Here is a 12,423-nt window from a genome sequence, read left to right on the forward strand (position 1 = left end):
GGCTCGGACGCTGTTTATTTAGAAAACATTCCTATTTTTACGGCCGCTTTGAAGCTCATTTATCCCCAAAATAATAAAAAAATAAAAAAACGTGTCGCCGACTTCACATTCTCCCTGATGCAGAAGAAGCTGCTGCAAGCGAACCCCAAAAATAATATAGAAAAATAATTAAAAAAAAAAAAAACAGGGGGTGCAGGTGATTTATTTGAAAACGTCTGTCAGTGATAATGATGTCATGCTTTTCCAGCACATCGCGTCCAGCCTCGCTGTGGCTTTCAGGAATGTCAAGGACAACGCCAGACACAAGATTGTGCCCTGGAATCAGAAGAGGCTCGGGAGATATGCAGGAAATAAAAAAAATAAAATAAGAAAAAGAAGAAGAAGCTTTCTCGTCCTGTGACATCCGTCCAGTTTCCCTCCCTCCTCCTCCTCCAACACACACGACTTGAAAGCAACACCAGCCGTCAGAGAAAGCTCCTGATAGAGGGAACCAAATCAGTCCGAGCCGAGAAGGAAGGAGGGGAGGGTGCGAACTTATCTCAGGCCTAAGTTATGTGCTGAGGTATCACTGTAGACACTTAGGCACCGCTGCAGAAAAAAAAAAAAATAAAAAAAAAAAAAAGGAAAGAGAAGCAGGCTGGGAAACACAGCAGCGCCCGCAAGATTGGGAAAGAGACTCCCAAACGCTCTAATGAACTTGACTTGCTCTCTGAAATATGTCAGACGCTTTATCACACAAGAAGCATATTATCTGGAAATTGCAACATAGTTGAATTACAGACATTATGGCACCGCAGGTCTTTATCAAATAAACAATTACCGTATGCAGTGACAGCGTGTTTATCCTTTATCTTGATTTATTTACCAAACTGTCTCCTCTTTCCTCCACTCCTCCAGGAGCCAATCGGAGCCGCTATCGGAGGAGAACGACGTCGATGCCCGCTCGAGTTTTTTTTTTTTTTTTTTTTTTTTTTAATAAATGTGCAATTTTCCTCCCCCCGTATTAAAATTAAAATTTAAGGCCGCTGAATGTTCCCCTTCTTTCTCCTCCCCCTTTTTTTTTTTTTTTTTTTTTTGCAGCAGCAGCTAGTTCATTAGCAGAAATGAATAGCGGAGCCCGGCTCATTTAAATGGGCTGTCTTACATGACTTCTCGCCGTACTCTGTTCCCGTCACATGCTTCCAAGAATCATTGACTCTTATTATACATGTAAATGGCTATCATAAAAATAAAAATTTCATTTAAGATTGTTAATGACTTTCTGCAGCCGTCTGGCTTCCTTTAATGATTACACCCCTGCCCCCTAATTAAAAGTATTTGTCTTTCAAGCATCCGTGACTGACTGGGAGCCCCCCCCCACCCCACCACACCCCACCTCAATCCCACCCCCCCTCCTTCTTAAAACCTCGGTGCCTTTTGCACGAGGAGTCGCTCAACAAAAGACGATAAGTCGCTCAGGTTTTTTGGGGAGGTGTCACCTGCTCGGGATTAAGCAGCTTGTTAGGGAGAGGGGATCACGGTTTTTGCAGAAACCTGCAGACGGAAAAAAGGAGCCGGCTTCCTCGGGCGAGGTTATACATTACTGTAAATATTTTTCCTTGTTTGGCTCAGAGGGGGGACTTTTCTCTAAGCATGAACCAAATGGTCTCCGCCGCCGCGGCGCGGAAACTGTTTATCGTGTCAGTCTGCCGGGGGAGGCTGAGCCGGGCCTCCGGCGTCAGACCCGGCTCCGGCGCTGTTTGCCGAGCGCTCCGAGGGTTTGTTCTAGGCTACCCGGGCACCAGATGGGAGGGGCTTTAGAGGCAGGATGAGCACACATTCCATATAAAGTATCCGAGAGCGAGCTTAGCGCCGGTTTCTTTGCGGCTGCCGGCTCACCTGAGGCCGCGACACTCACCAGTACCGTCGACCGAGGCGCTCAGCATGTCGTTGTCGGGCCACACGTGCTCCACGCCGCTGTCCCGCATCTCGTCGTCCTCCTCCTCCTTGGTGAGCAGGCCGTGGCCCTCGGTGCGCGGCGAGGCCTCCGGGTTGGTGAGGCTGGCCGGGCTGGCGGCGCCGTTCATCAGGGGGTCCTCCTCGGACACCGGCAGCTTGTCCTCCTCCTCCGTCTCGGAGCCCGTCTCCACCACATTCTCGTAGTTCAGAGCTGAAACAGACGTAAAAAAAAAAAAAAAGGTTCAAAACAGATAACAAGGCCCACCCTTTTTTTTTTGTTTGGGGCGAGTTACACCCCAATTACAGCATCCGCGACTGGAATTTGGTGAGCGAACCTCAGCGGTGGGCAGACAGCTGTCGAGGAGATGCGAGCCAAAATAGCCACTAATTTTCAGTGGTGCTCGGATGCCTCGGATGCCAGCGAGCTGCACCTTTCAGGACGGCTCTGCTCCGGGAGCATGCCGCTCACGTCTGGGATGCTCCGCATAGCGCGCGCAATATCGCAAATGTTGTTGCTATGCATGCTGGAGGCTTAACCTATAGTCGTTTAGATGTTTCCCCGCGTCGCAGAGCGTCGCAGAGCGTCGCAGAGCGTCGCGAGCCGCTGAGCCGCGACATTTAAGTGTTTCCTAACGTATGGAAATGCAAAAAAAACCTCATGTGTTCATGTAGCGGGAGCAGCAGCGTGCAGGGCTTCGCCCGCTCCCAACAACACCCAGGTCCCAGACATATGCCTGCCCTTCCTAAAATAGCCGGGCCTGTAAATAAGGGCTGTGAACTCAATCAAAGGTGGCTCTCGTGCAAATTAGTCAGCGCCATCGGCTGGTTCTCGACGCACCGCGGCGTAAATCAACTGCAGCACGACACCGAGGAGAAGGAGGAGAAGGGGTTAGCGGAGCGGTGCAGATGGAGCGCGAGGAGGCGAGCCAGGAGCATGGCATCACATGGGGACACACCTCATCTGGCAGCTCGTGCAAGAATGTTCTGCGGTGGGAGCCAATCATGGGAGGGCCCCGAGTTTGAGCCACCAGAGTGAAGAGGTGGAGGCTTTTTTTAAACCTGCTTCGGCTGAATTTATGTTTCTTAGCAGTAAAAAACAAAAAAAAAAAATAACACACAAAGCTGCAGCGCGTCTACGAGTCTGAGCTGAACTTTGGTTTGAAAAATCAATAGATTTACATCCTCGCGTTTTCACATTTCTGCATAAATTAACGCGAGAACGTGCTTCACTTTCCAGCCGAGGTCGCGGGCAGCGAGGCCTGCGAGCGTCCAAACACCGCCTCAAACTTTTCCCAGAAACCGGGCGAAGGCTGAAGGTGCACGACATTTGTGAGAACATTATCCATATGAAAAGATAAGCCTCCCTGCGTCTCCTCCTGACACGTCTCCGTGCGATTGACCGGCCTGCACTTGCCTTCAGCGAACAACTGCACAACAGGTGCAAATTAAAATGAAAACAGGGCTTTCAGACGTGGGAGGGGGGGGAGGGAGGGAGGGAGGCAGGCGGGCCTGGGTGTGGGGAGGAGGAGGAGGAGGAGGAGGAGGAGGGAGGGTGGGAGTTCGGTGACCTGCCTCGAATACCAATCGACGGAGGAAACAAAACCTTTTCAAGAGGTGTGATCACAAGGGTTTAGGCAAGTTCAGACTCAGTAATGCTCCTCGGGGACGACAAAAAAGGCAACGGAGGCTGGAGACCCGGGAGAGGAGAAAGACGTTGGGAGTTCCTGGGTGGTCCTCCTCCTCCACCTCCTCCTCCACCTCCTCCTCCTCCTCCTCCTCCTCCTCCTCGGCCTAAACCGAACACCGAACGACGACTCAATCGCCCCAAAAAGTTAACGTGGAATCAACAACGACGTTCTCAGCAAACTCCCATCAGCTCCGTGTCCCCCAAACCTCCTCCCTCCTCCTCCTCCTCCTCCTCCTCAACCAAAAAAAAAAAGAGAAAGGAGGGGGGGGGGTGGTAGAACAAAAGGCCAAGAGGCTTGGGAAGCTATCAACCCGCCGCTGTGAACCTGATCTCTGGATGCAGATTCAATGACGGCGGAGCAAGGGGCCGCCTGAATGAAATTATCTGGGGCTGGACAGGTTTTAAAGGGCCCATTCTTCCCCGATAAAAGGAGCGAGGGAGCTTCTTTTTGTTTAGCGACACATCCACCGGCAACAAACTCTGCAGCGACTCGGGCTAAAAGTGGAGCCGCCGCCGCCGCCGCCGCCGCCTTTATTTTTATTTTTCCTCGGGAAGTTTTCTGAACAAATCGTGCAAAGAGAAAGAGGAGGAGGAGGACGAAGAGGAGGAGGAGGGGAGCTAGCTAGCGAACGTCAGCTGTCTCCTCCGTATTCAACATATACCTCCAAGAAGGCAAAAAAAAAAAAGAAGAAGAAGAGAAAGAGAGAAATGACAGCGGGGTGCTCGTCAAGTCAAACGTGTAGTATTAACGTCAAGAAAGCCGCCATTGTTTAGGTGCCACCGCTGACAAGCTCCCGGCTCCCAGCATCTATTGGTATTGTGTCAAGCAACAAAGTAATTCTAACCTACTAATATTTCGCAGGCAGTTATTTCCCCCCCCTCTCCTCCTCCACCTCCTCCTCCACCTCCTCTTAATCAGCCTTTTGTGTTGCAGAAGAGGGAGAAAGACAAAGCGGAGATAATGTTTACTCCTCCGACGCGTCTCCTCTTCGTACCTTGAAGTGAGGACACTTCACAAAAGCAATTAGCTTTTAGCGGCGCTACCTGTTCTCCTTCCTTTTCAAGGTGAACACACACACACAGAGAAAGAGAGAGAGAGAGAGAGACGTCGACTGGGCAGATAATTAAAATGACACGTGTAACAGCGCAATTCTCGTTTAATATCAGCTTTTAAACTATCTGACATAACCCTTTCACGGGGCCTGGCATTAGGCTGTCAGTCAGAGCCGAGCAGTAATCCCGCCGTATTGATTGGGGTAGCTAGCGGTGACAGTGACAGCGCGAGGGGGGACAGAGTCTTATTAAAGCCTCGTCATTTCTTTGATAAAGATAAATAAAGAAGGAGAAACAATGGCGCAGGCAATCCTTCAGCGCTGACAGACGCACACACACACGCGCGGTGGAATTCATTCAGCGCCCGGGAAACCAGACTCCGACTCTCAAATCATTCGTGTTCGCAGAGATTTTTAAAATGGACTCCTGCACAAATAATAATAAAAAACTTTCATGCAACCTGCAGAAACCTGCTGCACAGCGCTAACAGGTGTAATCAGAGTTATTATGCACAGAGACATGGAAACTTTCCTGCACAGAAACATCTGCAGAAAATCCTGTTCATAGTATTTTATTCATAAATGTTCTTATATCGACAATAAAGACTCTTAATTCTTGATTCTGCTGCAGAACAATAACAGGTTTAATCAGAGTTATTATCCACGCAGACGAAAGACGTTTCTGCAGAAAAACTTTCCCGCACAAATCTTGAATCACCTGAATCCTGCAGATTGTTTTTTGTGTCTAAGTTTTCTAAACGTCTGTGTATTTATTTTAAGGCCTTTAAGCCGTTTCGATTCCGTCTTGATTCCGCTGCACAACTACGATAATCAGAGTTATTATGCACGTAGAGGAAAGACATTTGCATGAACCTGCAGACGTCTTGAATCCCCTGAATCCTGCTGCTAACAGGTAAAATCACAGAGGAAAAAACTTCCATGCATAAACCTGCAGAAACGTTGAATCACCTGCATCGTGCTCGTCTCCGCTATAACAGGTATAATGAGATTTATTATGCAGCGCTCTGACGCGGAGTAAAGCGCTTCCTGCTAACCGTGGAGGTGATGGCTTCGGGGGGGAGAAGGACTGACGCCCACGTCGGGGCGCTCCGGCGCTAACCCCGGCTGGCTTCTCTGAGTCAAGTGTCGAGGCTTAGCTCCAGGTGACACGCTCGGCCTCCTACGCCGATAATGAGCCGGGACGTTCTCCCTGTTGGACGGTAACTGCTCGCGCTCGCTGCCTGTCTCATGAATGTGAGCCGAGCGGATCACCTGGACGCGCCGCGGGGCCGCAGAGTGTGGGAGGTGCGCTAAGGTGGAAGCGAGGTCGCTGCCCGGCGGCGGCGGCGGCGGCGCCGGTGGATTCTCGCGGTGACCTTTCGTCTGACTCGTCTGCAGCAGCTTGAGCTCGTCCCCGGGTTAAGTTTTTCCTCCTCACACCTACGGCCGGACACTTTCTCAGCTCCGCGTTCCTGCATTAGCAGCTCATTCTTTTCTGTTTTTTTTTTCATTTTATTTTGCCGCAGGAGTATCGACGAATTTATAACACTTTTAAGAGAAGCCAAAAGAGGGAAAGTTTGAGAGATAACGTCACACAAAAGGGAGAGAAAGAGCGGCGGCGGCGGCGGCGGCGGGTTGGACGTGTTTGGAGATTTCTCGCTATCTTGTCTCTGGTATAATGGCGCGATCGAGCACAAGGGGGCAAATCAGGGCCAAGTCGGTGAAAGGACGGTGGCAGAGGGCAAACAAAAGCCCTGAAAGGAGACAGAAAGAGGGAGAGTGAGGGGTGAGGAGGGAGGGAGGGAGGGAGGGAGGGAGGGAGGATGAATGGTGAAAACTCAGTGAAGTGTAAACGCAACCTGGGAGTGTGTGTCTGTCTATAGAGACAGGAGGAGACGGGGGGAGGGGAGGCAAGTTGCTGAGGACACTTTTTTTTTTTTTTTTTTGGGGTTTTGAGTCTTTGCAGATGAAGCAGCAACACACACACACACACACACACACACACACACGCACACTAGTTGTGCAAACGTGTGGACGTCACATTGAGAAACGGTCGCTTCGGGACGATTGGGAAACTTCCAGCGCGTCGCCGCGCATCCGTCAAACCGCCGCTGGGCTTTGTCCAGGAGGAGACCCTCGCAGCAGCCCTGACTCTAATTCAATTAAAGCCCCATTTATTTGCAGAGGAGGCCCGAGCAGGAGCAGCAGCAACAGGCTGGGGAGGGAGGAGGGAGGGAGGGGGGAGGAGGGGGGGAGATATAGAAAGCTTGGAGGTTTGCTCAACAGCTCAGGGGTCCCACCTTTGCAGGGTCCTGCATGGATTCACCATCTGTGCCCCCTCTTCCTCCTCCTCCTCCTCCTCCTCCTCCTCCTCCTCTAGTTCACACATGTTCCTGCCTCCAACAAATGTTCGGAGTAAACCTTCCCCTCCCTCCCCTCCCTCCCTCGCTGCCTCCCACGTCTCCCCCTTCCTCGTCACACAAGCCAAAGAATAAAAAAGACACACAAAAGCTTCCCCTGGCTGCCCTCAGGACTCCCAGGCCAGGAGAGGGGGAGGGAGGGAGGGAGGGAGGACGGGAGGGAGGGAGAGGGGGAGGATTAGATGTTATTTTATTATTATTTTATTCCAGCTCAGGTGAGTCTCTCCCCTCCCTCCTCCCCCCTCCTCCTCCTCATGATGATGATGACACACGTCAAGCAAACGGGAAGAAGAAGAAGAAGAGAAAAGGGGGAGGAGGGGGAGGGAGGGAGGGAGGGGGTTAAAGGAAAAAAAAAAAAAAACGGTTAAAATTAGAAAATTTAATTTATTTGATAATTTCCCAGAATAATTAGAGTTAATATGGGTTAATTAATATGCAAATCTCTCAGCAGATGTTCGGCAGCGAGGCTGTGGCTGAGTCTGAGGAAGGAGAGGAGAAAATAAACACAAACACACACACACACACACACACACACACACACACACACACACACACACACACACGCGCGCCTCCTCTCCTCCGTCTACGTTCTCCTGCTTTTGGCCGTCAGTTATTGGGCCGTAATTACTGTAACTAACCAAACACACACACACACACACATGAGGAGGAGGAGAAAAAGAAACGTTTCCAGTTTTTCTGGAAGTCTCACACACATAAAGGGGGGAGACCATCGCTAATTCCTCCCCCACCTCACCCCCACTCTCCCCCCCGTACCGCCGCCGCCATAAAGGCCCGAGCTGAATGAATGAATGAATGAATGAATGAATGAATGCAGCGAGCCAGCTTCAAACTATTTGAACATTTGTGGTGGTAGCAGGGTGAGGGAGGGGGAGGGGGTGAGGGGAGGGGGTGAGGGAGGGGTGAGGTCTTTGTGTTTGCTCGTGCAAAAATGTGCAAAAACAAGGAGGCACCTGCAGTGAATAAAAAAAAAAAAAGCATCTAAACATGTAACTTATAGACGACGCTGCACAGGAGTCACCGGCTACAGGAGTTTTTTTTAGTGGGAGGAGCTTAGATTCATGAGGTCCTCCCTATGGGGGAGGGAGGGGGGAGGAATGGGAGGGAGGGGGGGGCGTATCAGAGCGTATCTCAGGGTGCATGCCAGGGTTCGACCTCCCTCCAATAATAATGTGTTTCTGATAGCACAGAGAGGGAGGGAGGGAGGGAGGGGGGGGGGCTCTTATCTAAATCATTCTCTACGGTGCAGGATCACTCTCTCCCCCCTCCCTCCCTCCCCCCTCCCTCCTCCCCCCTCCTCAAAGGGAGTCCACACCCAAACACACACCTTCCTGCAGCGCCGTGCATTCACAAGAACACACAAAACCTGTGCACGCACACGGCGGATGAATTAATCGATAGCGTTATCAGGTCTAAACTGACCCCCTTCCCACCCTGACTCCCCCCCCCTCCCCCCCCTCCCCCAGGAGAGGAGAGGAGCTCCTATCTCCAGCCACTAAAATCCTAAACGTTGGCGGGGAGCGACTCAGGTGGTGGAAAGTCTCACGAGCGGCCGGTGATTCCTCATCTCTGACGGCTTCTTCAACGTAAAAAAAAAAAAAAAGAGAAAAAAGAAAGAATCTATAAAAATAAATTACTCGCGCTAAGTATATGCAAATTCAAATGTAAGCAATCATTGCAAAATTAATTTTGCCAGAACTGATTAAAAGCTTTAATAAATCTATATACAGTATTGCGCCAATCTGATATTGTAAATTTATTACGCTCCCTGTAAGATTAATTAGAAAGCCGCGGTAACATATTGCACTGCCAGGACAGATTACTGTACTTTCTTTTTTTTTTTTTTTTTTTTTGGTTAATAACAGTTAAGCAGAACCTGAGCTGTAATTACCAGCTAACAGCAGCTTTTTGATGCTGATTTCCTGCAGGAAACGCAGCGAAACACTTCTTCTTCTTCTTCTTTTTGTTTTAGTCGCTGCATCTGTTCTACTTGATCTTTTAGGCAGAAAAAAAAGATCAAAAGATGTGTTTTTTTTTTTTCTTTCCTTTTCTCTTTTTGTCTTTCTTTTTAAAAAGTTGGTGCAGGACGCCAGAGCCCAGCGAAAACAACCGGTTTGCTCGGGCCAAGGCTTCTCTCCGCATTCCTGCCGGCAGCGACGGGGGCCACGGCCACGTTTATCTTTAGCCAGAGGGGAAAAAAAAAAAAGGCAGCCACCTGAGAGCTAAAAACAAACCGCTGCCACGGCTCGAGACCTCAAAGCTCCCTAAAAAGCAGCGGCGCTCCTCCCGACGCGTTTAAGGGAAACTGGGAAAAGTGAGCGACGGACGGACGGCGACACACGAGAGAGAGAGAAAGAAAAGAAAGAAAGAAAAGAGCCTCTGAGGACGGTTCAGGCACCAGCTGCTAAAAGGTCGATTTAGGGGGGGAGACGGAGGGGTGGGAGGAGGGGGGGGGGAGTCAAGCCGGGACCTCAGATGGACTTAAGAGATCAGACAGGATGAACTGGGAGGGTGGGGGGTCCAGGTGAAAGAGGAGGAGGAGGAGGGAGGGGGGGTCATTCACATGTTAATGAGGGAGTAAAATCACATCTGTCACCAAACACACACATGGATCCACGTCACCTGAATAGCAGGTATCAAACACCACCAGGAAATGGGCAGTGTGTGTGTTTGTGTGTTTGTGTGTTGCCCCCCCTCGTCCTCCCCCTTCCTTCCCCCCTCCCTCCCCCAGCAGGGAACAGGCAAACTGGGCCTCTCCAGTTTTGTAAATCAAACAGAGGAAGAAGAGGAAAAAGGCAACTCTCTCCGACACTGTTACCAACTTCCCAATTAGCTGGAAGCCAGAGAGGGGAGGGAGGGGAGGGGGGGAGGAGTCTGGACTGATAGGGGGGCATAGCTGATTGTCACAGCAACGACCCGAGAGCCTAAAACCATCCCCTAGAAGAAGCCCCCACCCACCGTGGAGACGACGAGAGGGTTTTCCCTTTTAAACGGAGCCAATAAAAAAAAAAAAAAAGAGAAAGAGAAAGAAAATCCTGCTGCTGTCTGCACACCTTCCCTTTCACCGAGGGATCTGCATGCAAAACAGCCCCCCCACCCCCACCCACCACCCGCCATAACACCCCTCCATCCACCATCCAACACCCCCCCACAACAACAAGAGCCCTGACTCGTACATGACGTGGGTGGGAGTAAACAGGAGCAGCTCTCCTACCTGTGTCTGTTCTGTCGCCGCGGGGGGGCGGAGGGTGGAGGGTGGAGGGGGGGGGACTACACCCTTAATTACATGATGAGAGCTGAGGGGGGGGGCACCTAGGGCTGTTCTTCAGCGCGCTCGGCCTTAAGAAGCTCTACGTTTCCGCTGAGGAGCCTGGTTCACCTGCTTCCACAGGTGACAACACGCAAACGTCACGTTTGCACATTTGCACGTTTGCACATTTGCACGTTTGCACAGTTGCACGTTCTCTGAATTTATTCGTTGCAACAAAAAAACAAGAACATGCAAAAGTGATGCCTCCTCCTCCTCCTGCACGTGTGCGCTTACATAATTGAGCAGCTCCGGTGGCGTGACGCGAACGCCTGCAACATACGTGCTCCTCTCCGCTAAAGTAAAAAGGAAATTTTGATCTAAGGCATCTCCCCCCCCTCCCCTCTAACCCCCCTCCACCCCTCATCACATCTAACCAACCCTTGGGCTCTGCCTCCCCGTGTTTCTGTCAATCCTTTTTTTTTTTTTTTTTGTTTTTGATCAGTGGCTTGAAAGCGCGGAGCATGTGTGCGCGCTCAGGTACCTGGGGTATGCAGGGGTGCTAATTAGCTCGGCGGGATAATTGATGTGTAGATTACACCGGTGAACAAATGCTCCGACTTGTTTGTTCTTCGCACTTTCCTCCGACGGAAAGAAATAAATAAAAAAAGTGAGCCCCTCTCCTCCTTCCTCTCCGCAGCAGCAGCAGCAGCAGCAGCAGCAGCACCTCCGCCCTAATGAACAATTTACCTGGCTTGTAAAGGAGGCGGTTAGAGCTGCCAAGGCGGCGGGAAAACAAAGCGGAGGGTTCATTTCCCACAGGTGGAACTACTGTCTCCGCGCTCCCGCTGGAAGCAGAGCATGTGTACATACGCCTCTTTGCCAAAACCCTGAAGGAGAGGATGGCGAGCATACATAATTCCAAAAGGGAAACAATTTTCAAAATGAAAGAGCATGCCATTAAGAGCGCCGGTAGGCTCCCATTGTTCTGCTCCCCCTTTCTCCTTTCTCCTATAATGCTATTTCCTCCATCTTTTGTCTTTGGGATGCTATTATTAGCCGGAGCGTGCACGTGAATAACCCCCCCACCCCTTCCCCGTCGTCTTCTCTCTCTCCGTCCGTTCAATAGGGTTTGAATTTGCTCATTAACGGCTAAGAATCCGCAAACACATTCGCCGGAGCTTTTTTGCTACTGCTAATAAACTAATCATGCCCCCGTCGTCTAATTGGGAAATAGAATGAGGGGCAGGAATGAGAGCGTTCGCCTGAGGATTTTCTTCCTTCCTTTCTCCAGTGGAGCCCATTAGCAGGACAGATGTAGAGGCAAAAGGTGAGCGGAGACGGCGGCGGCGGCGGCGGCGACGCTGCTGCCGGACCGCGCGTAATCCGTCACCGGCGCCGGTTTACAAGTTAAACACATTACGCTGCTTATTGAGGCTCATTTCTACGATGCATAGCTCTGGCTGCTCCCCTCCACAAACCTGCCAGGGCACTGTCACTGCGCGCAGGCCATTACCATTCCTCTTAGCAGCTGTGATTAGCCGGGGCTGGCAGGGGCACGCGAGGAGCAGGGGGAAGCAGAGCGATGGGGCCGGCTAACCGCTAACGTCCAATCTCTCGTCGTATAGTTTTTATTTACCCCGAGCGAAACGCGGCGATTTGTAAAAAGGTAAACGAGTTGCGCGCTCGCGGTGTCAAACGCCGCTCTGTATTTACGGATGAATTAAAGCCCCGGCAGGACGTCGGGGAGCACGAGGAGGAGATGGTTTTATCCCGTTGTTATTGCGTTAGCGGCCTCAGGCACCTTGAGTTTGCTATGTCGGCGCGATAAGGGAGGAAGAAAGATGAGGTGTCCTCTCCAGATCAACCCTGAACTCCCCGGGACAGATTACCGTGTCATCAGGAACCCGCGGCGGGGCCGTGTTTGGACTACGCCGGACTGGGAGTCTTGCTGACTAACTGGCAGTTTCCGTCGCCAACCTGATAACTCTACTCCAACATCCCTCACCCCCCCCCCCCCGTCCTCACCCCCCCTCCCCCAGATCAGACCAGACCAGATCA

General features: G+C 51.2%; 1 protein-coding gene across 1 annotated transcript in view; it reads right to left on the minus strand.

Moving 5' to 3' along the window:
• The window catches only part of zeb2b (zinc finger E-box binding homeobox 2b), an 80,036-nt gene that overhangs the window by 15,348 nt on the left and 52,265 nt on the right, over positions 1 to 12,423 (minus strand). Inside the window, 1 exon segment of the mRNA XM_047576957.1 lies at positions 1,898 to 2,149. Coding sequence (XP_047432913.1) covers positions 1,898 to 2,149 — 252 coding nt within the window.

The sequence above is a fragment of the Mugil cephalus genome, chromosome 23 (assembly GCF_022458985.1).
Source record: "Mugil cephalus isolate CIBA_MC_2020 chromosome 23, CIBA_Mcephalus_1.1, whole genome shotgun sequence".
In the NCBI taxonomy this organism is placed as follows: Eukaryota; Metazoa; Chordata; class Actinopteri; order Mugiliformes; family Mugilidae; genus Mugil; species Mugil cephalus.